The sequence below is a fragment of the Rattus rattus genome, chromosome 11 (assembly GCF_011064425.1).
Source record: "Rattus rattus isolate New Zealand chromosome 11, Rrattus_CSIRO_v1, whole genome shotgun sequence".
NCBI lineage: Eukaryota > Metazoa > Chordata > Mammalia > Rodentia > Muridae > Rattus > Rattus rattus.
The window spans coordinates 7686432-7698530 of record NC_046164.1 but is presented as its reverse complement, the minus strand read 5'-3'; the positions used below and the strand labels follow the sequence as shown (position 1 = coordinate 7698530).

At 43.7% G+C, this 12099-nt stretch overlaps 1 protein-coding gene across 1 annotated transcript in view; it reads left to right on the top strand.

The window, feature by feature from the left end:
* The window catches only part of Fras1 (Fraser extracellular matrix complex subunit 1), a 250306-nt gene that overhangs the window by 36581 nt on the left and 201626 nt on the right, over window positions 1–12099 (top strand). Inside the window, exons 12-13 of the mRNA XM_032916779.1 lie at window positions 236–379; window positions 1886–2020. Coding sequence (XP_032772670.1) covers window positions 236–379; window positions 1886–2020 — 279 coding nt within the window. The remainder of the gene's footprint in view (window positions 1–235; window positions 380–1885; window positions 2021–12099) is intronic.

The following is a 12099-nucleotide window of genomic DNA, read 5'->3' as shown; positions in this document are numbered from 1 at the left end:
GAGGGTCCTATTCCTTCACATCTCTGATTGGAGACGGGGAGAGCCAATGATAACAGATGATGATATTTCAGACTTGGGGAGTCTCGCATCAATCTGTGTTGTTTCTATATGGAGCCACTTTGCACACAACCTTTATTGTCCTTGGTCCTTCGTATTCCCTGTAATGTCTGTATCCTGGGGTCTCTTCAGGAGGCTGTGGGCTTTACTGAGTTCTCTTCTCTGTTCTTGGTTTTAGTTCACTGCCACCCAGACTGCTTGACCTGCTCTCACTCTCCAGAGCATTGTGACCTCTGCCAGGATCCCACGAAGCTGCTGCAGAATGGGCGATGTGTGCCTAGCTGTGGTCTGGGCTTTTACCAAGCAGGCAGCCTTTGTTTAGGTATGGTAAGCCAGAGGTACAGTTGCTTAGAGCTAAGGAGACTAGCGATGTGATTTATGGTAGCTGAGCCCAAGCATTGTTATGGAAGGAACCACAATGGGAGGAATATACATCCAGAAGCTGCTCCAAGTCATTAGGTGTCTTAGCCTCTTCACCTCAGATCTCTTTCTTCTGACCTTTTATAGATGCTCCAGTATTTCCTGGAAGGTGGGAGATCAAACTTTTATGTCTTTCATTTTGAAGACTTAAAAGACAGGAACATCACGGTGCTCACTGTCATTTACTGAATTGCTCAGTTAATCCAGAGCAGAAACTTAGAATTGATAGAACTCTCCAAGATCGTCTTCCAGCACTTTCCAGTTCTCCATCCAAGGAACCGATGGTCTAGACAAATTCCTTGTCTCGTGCCATGTTGCACGGACAGTTGCTAATGGAGCGTATTATTTACAAGTTACGAGGGCTTTTAGAATGAGTTCAGATGCAGTTCAGGAATTTTGTACATCTGAGGAGATCTTACCTAGGAAAGCTCGGCTTGGTTAGGACCAGATGCCACCCTTATCTCTGATTTGTGAAGTTACCAACCCATTTACAAGTGTATAGGTTTATGCTCTGGCTGTGAATATTTAACTTCCTGTCCCCTCAGAAGGTCAGGGCGAGGATGAAGCATTGTTAAATGCTTTGTATAGCATCTAGGCTACAGATGAGTCTTCTTAAGGCTTAATTCCTTTCATTGATACTATTTTCATTATTTTCTCATTCTTGATGTAAAGTCTTCATGCTTTTTGAATGTTGGTGAGGGGATATTCTCAGAAAACAAGTTGGATAGGGAAGATATTAAGCACTAGTAGGTAAATAGAGAAAACCAAGACTTTTGAGCCAGACTGCTTGGTTTCAAATGCCAGTGTCTGGTTGTCTGTTTGTCTATCTGGTAACTTTTGGCAGATTGTTTAATCTCTGGAGCTGGTTTCTCATTTGTAAAAACCATACCTACTTGTCTGAGTTACGGTTTTACTGCTGTGAACAGACACAGTGACCAAGTCTTATAAAGGACAACATCTATCGGTCTAGTACCATCAAGGCAGGAGCATGGCAGCCTCCAGGTGCACACGGTGGAGCAGCGCTGAGAATTCAACCTCTTCGTCTGAAGGCTGCTAGCAGAATACTGAATTCCAGCTAGAATGAGAGTCTTATAACCTACACCCACAGTGACACACCCATCCCAACATGGCCACGCCTTCTAATCCTGCCACTCCCTGGGCCAAGCATATACAAACCGTCTCACTACTCTTTAGAGGTGCTGTGCAATTAAAGCATGTATGTGTTTACAGGCATCGCACAGTGCCTGCTATGACCTTCTTAACTCTGCAAACAAAGGCTGTGAATTTCTTGCCCTTTTCCCTTCTATTGTTTGTGGAGCTCAGGATTGGGGTCTGTGAGAGTCAGCCTTGGAGTGACCCATTCCAGCTAACCCGCCATCTTTTCTTCCTCCCCCTTGTCTGTGGCCAGCCTGCCAGCCCCAGTGCTCCACATGCACCAGCGGCCTGGAGTGTTCATCTTGCCTGCCTCCCCTGCTGATGCAGCAGGGACAGTGTGTGTCTGCCTGCGGGGATGGTTTCTACCAAGATCACCACTCTTGTGCAGGTAAGCACTAGGTGGGCTGCAGCTGGTGCTATAGAGAAAGACGCCATAGCCCCCATCCTATCATTAACTGGAGCCTCCCAGGAGCTGTGATCAAGTTACTCAAATAGGAGGTATGCTATGGTTTGGCTGTGGCTTGTCCCCTGCCTTAATTAAGGCTCTATATTTATGTAATAAAACACCATGACTGGAAGCAGCCTGGGGAAGGGAGGGTTCATTTCATCCTGCACGTTGACCTCACAGTCACAGGAAGTCATCCTAAACGTTGACTTCATGGTCACAGGAAGTCATCCCACACGTTGACCTCACAGTCCACCATCATAGGAAGTCTGGAAGCAGTAGCAGAAGTCAATGCTGTGCAGGGATGCCGAGGCCACTTGTGTCACAGCCTCTTCTGTGTGTGGCTGACTCCTTTAAGATTTAGTCCAGATTCCTAATATTGTAAGGGCTTCCAGAGGGAAGAGTTAGTGTCACTGTCATTTCATTTGTTTATGCTTTACCAATTTTGGAATAGTGACTGGAATCGTAAGGGTAGGTTAAAATGTACGAAGATTTTGATGTTGTTGAATTTGGGTTACTTATTCATTTATTTTTGAGACAAGATCTCACTATTTAGCCCTGGCTGGCCTAGCCTCATGATTTCAATCTTCCTGCCTTAGCCTCCTGGACAGTCCTTGATGGGCCAGTGCTTTGTAAATATCCCAGCCATAAAAGATGGGGAAAGAAAACAAAGCAGAAACCAAAAATTATGACCTCTAGTGTTTACAAATTACCATTTTCTGTTGACCTTAGAACAGGCTCAAAGTGGGCAGGTTAAACACCTTAACAAGTCTTGAATGACTGGGCAATTTAGGGCAATGGGTGAAATTTCAATTTGATGAAATGACTTAATGTATTTCTTTTCTTTCTTCTGTTACATCAAAGAGACCTCCTGCTAGCACTTCTATGACACATTTCCCCTAGAAGAAAGTTAATTTCCCTCAGCTTACATTCCTCCCTCTGTACCACCACTCCTCCAAATAAGCAAACACACACACAAACACAGATGCATACTCATTCACCCATACACATACACACAGTCAAACACAGATACACATCCATACACACACACACACATACACACACACACACACAAACAAACACAGACACACATTCACACACACACACACACACACACACACACACACACACATGCACACACACACACACACACACCACACACACACACACACACACACACACACACACACACACACACACACACACACACACACACACACACACACACACCCTCCCTCCTTTTGGCCATTTTCCCATCTCTCTGCTCAGTGTTTTAATTGGTGGTGCTAATACTGGTTTAGGGCATTTTGAGGTGGGTAATGTTTCACTTGATTACTGGTTTACATAACTGCCTGCTTCACATTCCATCCACAAACCCTCGTGCAAATGCCCATAGTAGAAAGTTGCTGGGAAAATTTGTTCGTACTCCCTCCAGGGAATTAAACCAATTTGCTTTTAGTTCAGGCTGGTTGCATTTTTTATGCATAAAGTAAGGAAGAGGGGGAAAAAAACCCAGAGCAAGAGGAAAGAAAGAAGGAGAGGGTGTGATCTTAAAAAACTAAAGGTAGGGGTTGGGGATTTAGCTCAGTGGTAGAGCGCTTGCCCTCCAAGCGCAGGGCCCTGGTTGGTCCCCAGCTCCAAAAAAAAAAAAAAAAAAAAAAAAAAAAAAGAAAAGAAAACTAAAGGTAGATTTGTGATCAGTTTCATGTTCTATGATCAGTTTTTGTGTTCCAACTTGGCACTGAGACTACACAAGTTATCTTCACAAATAAGCTTTCTCAGCATTGGGCTCTCTCTCTCTCTCTCTCTCTCTCTCTCTCTCTCTCTCTCTCTCTCTCTCTCCTGCAATATTTATGCTTGTACCATTAATGTTGGCTTTTCACCATTGACCTTGGATGTCTATCATCCAGTCCGTGTTCTTCCACCATGTGCTAAACTTTTCAAAAGAAGCCTTCCATTTTATAGTGGCAAGCCTTCCTGGATTGATTTCTCTTGGCAGTCATTTATGGTATGACTGGGATAATTCCTCACTTTATTGACCCATCAAAACCGAAGAAAGTGAGCATTCCGCCAAGGAAACTAATTAACACAAATCTCCCTATTAATATTCATGCTCACTATGTTAGATATAGGAAGAATAAAAAATAGGGGGCAAAGGCATGACTCTTCACAAAAGACCGTGCACAGGTAAACAAGACAGTGACAAAAGACCCTGAGTCCTGCCAGCAAAGCTCTTCCTTCATCATTTCCCCTTCCTTGGGAGGTCAGCGATACATAACACTGTGCCTCATACACCTGTGGGCATGGATCAGTATTGTTCTCTTTCCGATTCGATGAAGATAAAATTATGCTGTAATTATGGATGGCAGACTGCTGTACATCTGCAGCCTCAGATTCATTTCCTTGCCTTCTCTGGTTTTGGAGTTTGATGATTCACACACTAAACCAAAGGTCAGCATTACCTGGCTCGGATCGTAAGCTAAATTGAAGACCAGTAGTGTGTTGCTTGTCTCTTTGCCCACCAGGCAGAGCGTTGGAGGAGTCACCCTGTCAGTGCCAATCCTTGATTTTAGTTAAGAGCACTTAGGTTTTTATCATAATCTTTAGGAATCCTTTGCTACCAGATCGATCTGGCTCAACATCCTCCCTTTACTTCAGGTGTCATGACTGGATCATGCTACTTGCACTGTTTTAATCCATTTCCAGGGACCAAAGGCAATTTCTTAGTCGATTACAGCCTGGTGTCAGGCCTTATCCCTGTGTAGGTACTCTCTCACCACATGGCTAAGGCCGTGCCCCTCCCTTTATTGCCCTGGCTGTCCTGTTTTCTCAGTATCAGGATCATAGTCCTGGCTTTCTTGTAGTCTCACTATCAGCATCATGGCTTCATTGCTTACCTTGGAATTCTGGAAATAAATCTAAGTCTGGATCCTGCCTGAACTCATGAGGACACTCCTGCTTGATTTTCACCTTTCTCTGTTAGGTCACCTCTATTTTATCCTGGTGAGAGATACGCACGCACACACACTATAGATAGAGGCCAAAAATACCCTTAAAGAGACCAGCATTACTATCTTAGTTACTTTCTATTGCTCTTGCAAAACACCATGACTAAGGCAATTTATAAAGTATTTAATCAGACTCATGGTTTTAGAGGGTTAGAGTTCATAATAGTGGAGCAGAGGCATGGTGGTGAGTGGCTAGAGGGGTAGCTGAGAGCTCACATCTCTGTTCACAAGCAGGAGCCAGAGAAAGCATACTGAGAATGGCTTTTGACACCTCAAACCCAACCTCTAGTTATATACCTCTTCAACAAGGCCACACCTTCTAATCCTTCCCAAACAGTTTCACCCACTTTGGATCCCGGAGTCCATTCAAAGCACCGTGATTACTGCTCATGATTAAATTCAAATAAGATAGACTTTGAAGAGGAAAGAGTAGGGTTTTATTCATTTTTTAAGATGTATGTATCGATGTTTCTCTTGTTTATTTATGAGTTTCAGATATGCAGAAAGGTCTGAGACAAAGTCACAGGGCAGTGCTGCCTTTGGCTTGCAGGTCTGGAGTTGGAAAAAGTGAAGTGCACAAGCTCTAAGTTTAGGGTCTGGAGCCAAAGGCCTGAGTTCTCACATTGGCTCTGCCATGTTATAGATAATTCAACACCATGCTTCAGTGCACTGTGGTCAACATGGAGATAGAAATGCTTGCCACATCTCTGTTGTCCAAATGAGGAGGCTGAATTCACATGACATGGTTAGGAAATGGAGCCACGTGCCTTGTAAGTCCTTCCTGATATTTGGAGAGGCTGTGGTTTCTGCTTCCTATTGGCTAGAATATGATCATAAATGAGTCCAGCCATTGTCTACAATGAGCTGGCGATAACAGCGGGTTGGTGATTGCTTATAGAGATACCCAAAACAAAAACACCGACAAACAACTGAAACAGCAAGCATCTGAACCATTCTATTTGAATGTCCTATGGTCTCAGACACCAAAACCCAAGGAATCAAGCAACTGGCCATTTTATAGGATTGTAACTGAAGGGATTATTTTAACCTCCATTTACCACTTACTGCTATATGGCTGTGGGCAAGTCATTTAACCTTTTAGAGGCTCATTCTTCTCAACTCTATAATGAGGATAATATTATGTACTTCAGACAATTATGATGAGGACTTGAAGAGAATTTCAAAAAGTAGAAATCTATTCTGCCTGGCACATAGTATGTGGGTGATAAAAGGCAGACATTATTGAAATCACTCTTTTATTGTTCAACCTGGGGAGATGAATACCAAATGACTCACATGAGGAAACAGGCATTTTTTGACATTAATGTCTGGTTAAAAATAAAATACACTCATATCTGATAGATAAATAAACACAATGCAGAGAAGTCACTCCATGTCTTGTAACTTAAAATTCCTCTTCTCGTTTACTTGGAGTGTTTGGATTAAATGATGAGATGCAGAAATTATTTGAATTTCAGTCGAAATTAGTGTATCTTTAGAGAAACCATTTAGGAAGAGGAGCTCCAAATTTTACATATATATGAGGTTGTCCTGGCTGAGACTTTTAAAGCTGGCTTGAGCAGAGGGACTTCTAACGGTGATTTCTTTTTTTTTTTTTTTTTTTTTTTTTTTTTTTGTTTTTTTTTTCGAGGGGACCGAACCCAGGGCCTTGTGCTTGCTGGGCAAGCAGCTCTACCACTGAGCAAATCCCCAACCCCTAACGGTGATTTCTTGTTGGAAGTAGCATAGGTAGTCCATGGGGGGAGTGGGGCTGACTTCTTGGAGCATGGTGCAGAGCTGTACGGACTGAATGGGCTATGGCTTAAACTTGGCAATTATGACTAATGCTAGTCTCACGGTGTCCTGAGTGGACTTCTCCACAAAGAGGGTATGAACTCTCAGTAAGACGGAACTCTCTTCAGCAGTCCTGACTAGGGCCCGGCACTATCAAGCTAGCCTCCCCCACAGATCATGTAACATAGAGCAGAATCAGAGTGCCCATGCCAGTTTTGTTACTAAGGTACATGCTGAGACTGGAGGTCCGAACAGTGCTGCCACCCCATAACCACCCCTCTTGTACAGCGTTGTGAATCTTCTGCATCAGGCTTACCATTCTGCAGCGGGTCACGCAACGGACGACTTGCATAGTTGCTGTCTACCAATAGGGCTTTCTGCTCCACGCACTTTTCTTCTCAATGGAAGAAGAGTGTCCCCTGAGTAGATTAGCAAGGTCCCTTTTGATAGTTGTCTTTATAATTATCCACCCGTGAATATCTACCCATTGGGGCCTTGAAGCCAAAACGTATTTGGCAGCGAAGGATTTGTTCCTGAAGTAAGGTTGTATCCCATGCTTGTGCATTTCATGTAGTATTGCACAATGAGGCAGGTTACTTTTTGATGAAAGAAAAATGTGATGTGCAGGAGTGGGGACGGGGGAGACAGGAATGTTCAGACATGCCTCAACAGCGGCCTACAGGTGACTTGCTTTCCATTAGCTTCTGAAATTTATGCCTTGTCAACAATTTCTGGCTGGGTATAGCCTTGGGAATATCACACAATCTCTATTTTTTTTTCTTCTGTCTGTCTTTTTATGTCTCTTGCTTCTAAGGTCACTGGGTGCTTACTGCCTCAGAGACTTGGGTAGAAAGAAGGGAGTGTTTTAAGTCATATCAAAGGTAAGGGAAGACAGCAGCATTGTGCCTATAGAATGAGTTTCCGGAGTAAGCTAAGAGAAGGGATTCGGGTAACATCGACATTCAACCCCTCTTTCTTTGGATACGCCTGTGAGGAGAGACACAAAAAGGCGAAGGAACCTGGTGATGCTTTGCCTGGACCACTGCTGTGGCCAGAGCGGATGTGGCATCTCTCTGCACTTCTTAGAGTGACATTTCACAGACCAGAGGAAGCCCTCCACAGAGGAGAGGGAGTTTGTCTTGCAGACAGACCCCATTCTTTCTTACACACACGAACCCACACATTATTTCAGTGACAAACCAGTGACATTCTCTGTCCTCATGTCCTGCTCATGCCATCCTCAGTTATTTTAGCTCAACTACACCCCAGCAGTCTCTCTCTCTCTCTCTCTCTCTCTCTCTCTCTCTCTCTCTCTCTCTCTCTCCTTCTCCCTCTTCCCCCTCTGACACTACCCCTTTTCTGCAAATGCCCTTTATCACAACTGAGATCTGAGCATCTGTGCTGATGCCCTCAGGACATCTCTGAACAGGTCTCATCAAAGGCTTGGCTTTGCTCTGTGGTCCCTCCTCTGGTTTTCTATTTCTGTAGACAAGTAGTCAGTGCTGAAGAAGTCAGTATGCGCTTCATGAACAAGGACTAGGGCCGAGAGTTTGAAATGAATGCTCAGAAGAGGTCTTGAGCTGGGGGTTACTCTTAGTCACGATGGATGCACAGTTAGGGAACTCAGCCTAAAGGTCACTGTGTTCGCTAACTTCTGTTGAAGACCCGGGAATGCAGGTATAGGAGCTAAAGACAGACTGAAGGCTGGTGAGATGGCTTAGTCAGTAAAGGTGCTTGTCACATAAGCCTGACAATCTAAGGTCTAGCCCTAAAACTCATGGAAAGAGGGAGGGAAAGAATGCACTACACAAAATTGTCCATAAACACACTGTCGCATGTGTTCCCCTCAAATGCTATTACTACACATACTAATTATAGACCAGCATGTTCATGGTGGATAAGTGAACTTACTGATTTATGAACCACTGTAAAGCCAATCTGCTTGTAAAAGACAGAATCCTCCCTCATGCTTGCCTGCGTGAAACCTCTATCAACAAGGAAATCCTCTCTTGGGTATGACTCTGTCTACAGAGACACTGCTAAAAATTCAAATGTGTTACCCAGCACCAGTAAATTTTTCAGCCATATCCCAAGCGTGGTTAAAAGATTAGCTAGTTACTTACTGTGTGCCTTGGGGAAGCAGATTATAGCCTCTCCCCTTTAGTAATTTCCCTTAAGTATGAATAACTCTATGTTTATTCCCCAAAATTAATTTGATAAAGGCAATAAAATGTAAGGTAAGATTAAAAAGTCAACAGAAGCTCACACTCCCTTAAGCCACTACTTTTAGTGTTTTGGCATCTGTCTTCCTAAGGTTTGAGCTCATGTTTGTCCATATGTGTCTACACGTGTACTCAATCATTTTTCCAAAGTAAAATCACTTGATACATGCAGTAGCCTTGATACATTGCCTGTCTTCCTCATCTTGTTTCTTATCCCTTACAACTCATGGTTTTAAACCTCTGTTGTATGATTTTCTTTGTTTAGTTCTTCAGTCATTCACTAAGCCAATCTTCTACTGTTTAATAATTGTTCTCAGTTAACCATCATCATAAATAACGACGATAGAAACAGCTTCAGTAGAAATTGTGGCAAATCATTTTAATTAAATTCATAAACAGGTATAAATTCATAAACATACGCTGGGCCTGCGTATGTACGAACACAATTAAGCTTTTGATGCACATAGAGGTGACTCTCTTCCAAACAGCAGTGTTAATGCTCACTCTTCCAGAAACGCATGGGAGTGCCTCCTTCTCATGCCTTTGCTCACACAGGGTACCCCAGTGCAGCTTCAGCCTGCCCGTGTGACTCATGCAAACGGAACTTTTTTTTTTTAAACTATTTCTGGATGATAAGAACCGGTCTGAAAGAGTCAGGCTTACAGTTCGTGCCTCACTTTTGTAACTGAACTGGGTCAGGCTCTTTTCTTGTTTCTCTATCCACCACTCAGTTCATCCCCTTTGTTGTTCTACCTTATTTCTAACCCTCTCCCTCCCATCTTCTTACCTAAATAGCAATGGTATTTTTTTCTCTGTCCTTGCATGCATATTCATGTGTTCAGTTGCACGTGCACTTGTAGAAACATGCAAGTGGAGACCAATAGAGAACCCTAATCATTATCTTCAGGAACACCATCCAAGTCCTTTGAGACAGGTTTCTCATTAGCCTGTATCTCATCAAATAGATTGTCTGACCAAAGAACCCCAGGGTTCCTGCTATCTCTACCCTAGCTCTGAGATTCCAAGTGCACCCCGCCATGGCTACCATTTTTTGCATGTATTCTGGGGATCAATACAGACCGTCATGATTGTAAGGCAAGCCCTTCACTAACTGAGCCATTCCCCCAGCTCCAGAGTAAATAGTGTAATATAATCTGGTATATGTTCTGGGATGTATATGCTTTCATTATTCTAGGTACATGTCACAATTCAGAAAAATTTTGGGTGGGTGTTTCCTTCCTTCTCTTATTTCCTCAGTAAGCAACATGTCTAAGACACATATGTTTTGCATATGTAAGTCCGATCCACCCTGCCGAGATACTGCTTGTCTGTTTTGTTTGCATGCCTTGAGCAATTTGTGAGGTCATAGGACTTTTGTCCTGTTTGCTTTTTTATGAATCCTGTCAAATACCTGTGTATGTTCAGAACACCTAGCAGTGAGACGTTCTCATTTGGAGTCTGCGCTCTTTAGTTGGAAAGAGAGGCAGATGGGAGGTAGAAGGCCAGCCAGGGAAGGAACTTAAGATTGGTGTATAAGGGTCAAATAGGTGTGATGTTGAGCTTTTAGGCAGCGAGCCTTAGCCTCTTGGGAACCTGAGGGCTGAGGGAGTATTAGTAGGATAGAAAGGACCTTCTGGACACCTGAGACTCACCATGCAATTTTGGGTGATTTCCCAAAGAGCTCTTGTTGCTTGAGGGAGATTACAAGGAAAGCGTGAAACGTGAGGCAGCTGAGAAAGGGTGGGTTAGTACAGAGCTGACGTACACCTCAACGCTCCATTTTTTCTTCTCTTCCCAGTGAGCCTGCCTTTCCATGACTCTCTCCCACCTTCTGTCTCTCAGTGGAAACTGTTTGCTTTTGACCAGAGCAGAGACAGTAGCTGCCAGGTCTCCCTGAAGCCAGTGATCACATGTACACAGTTGGCCTCTCCAAACCTGTCATGTCATTGTATCTCTGAGAATCAAGTACAGCACACATTATTCTCACCACATGGAAGAGAAAAACCAAGGAACCATGAGCTTCAGTTTAAGACAGGAACATATTTCATCCAACAAGAGCTTCTTATAGGGATAGGAAATGGATGCTCACAGAAGATGAGCAAGGCCCCGACTTCCGTCTCTAGCTCTGCAGGGACGAAGTGTGGTAGTGCTTTACTTCTGTGAGTCAAGAACTTGGGAGCCTGAGGATTGGAAGCTCAAGGTCAGCTGAAGAGGGTGTTTACATCCACTTTGAACTAGAGCTCCTGTCTCAAAAGAAGAAACAGAATGAAAGTATGAAAAAGAGGGTACCTTGTTAAAAAATACAGCCATTGTGACATGGGGAAGTGGCTGGGTAGGTAAAGATGTTTAATGTTTAAACATGAGGATTGACATTCAAATCCCTAGCCAAGCATTGCTGTTCATGAGTTTAGAACCCCAGAACTGTGAGGGTAGGGAGAAAAACAGGGGAATTGCTGTAGCATCCTGGCCATCAGCCTAGCTCCAGTTTCACTGAGAGACCTTGTATAAGAGAGTGATAGAACAAGATACACAATGTCCTCCTCTGTTCTCCAGGAGCACACGCACACATGTGTATATGTACAACAGAGACTTGCTTGCACATGTGAGTGTGCACACATACCACACAGATAACACAGACACACACACACACAGAGAGATAGAGAGAAAGACAGAGAGAGAGACAGAGAGAGAGACAGAGAAAGAGAGAGAGAGAGAGAGACAGAGAGAGACAGAGAGAGAGCGCAAAGCACTGGCTCCAGACAATAATCCTAATCAAGTTCTTCCTAGTCCTTGTGAAGTGGAGTGAAATGTAGCCTTGCCATAAACTGGATAAAAGACAGAACAGGAGAGCTTGCTTGCCGGGGCTGGTGCCGTGGTTTCCAGTCAGAGTGTTATGGTGGTATAAAATCTGAACCTGACTTCCATGATGATCCGAGCTGGTGTACTGGTTCTGACATCTTAAGAGGTGGAAAAGGCCAGCCACGGGTGATTTTCTTCC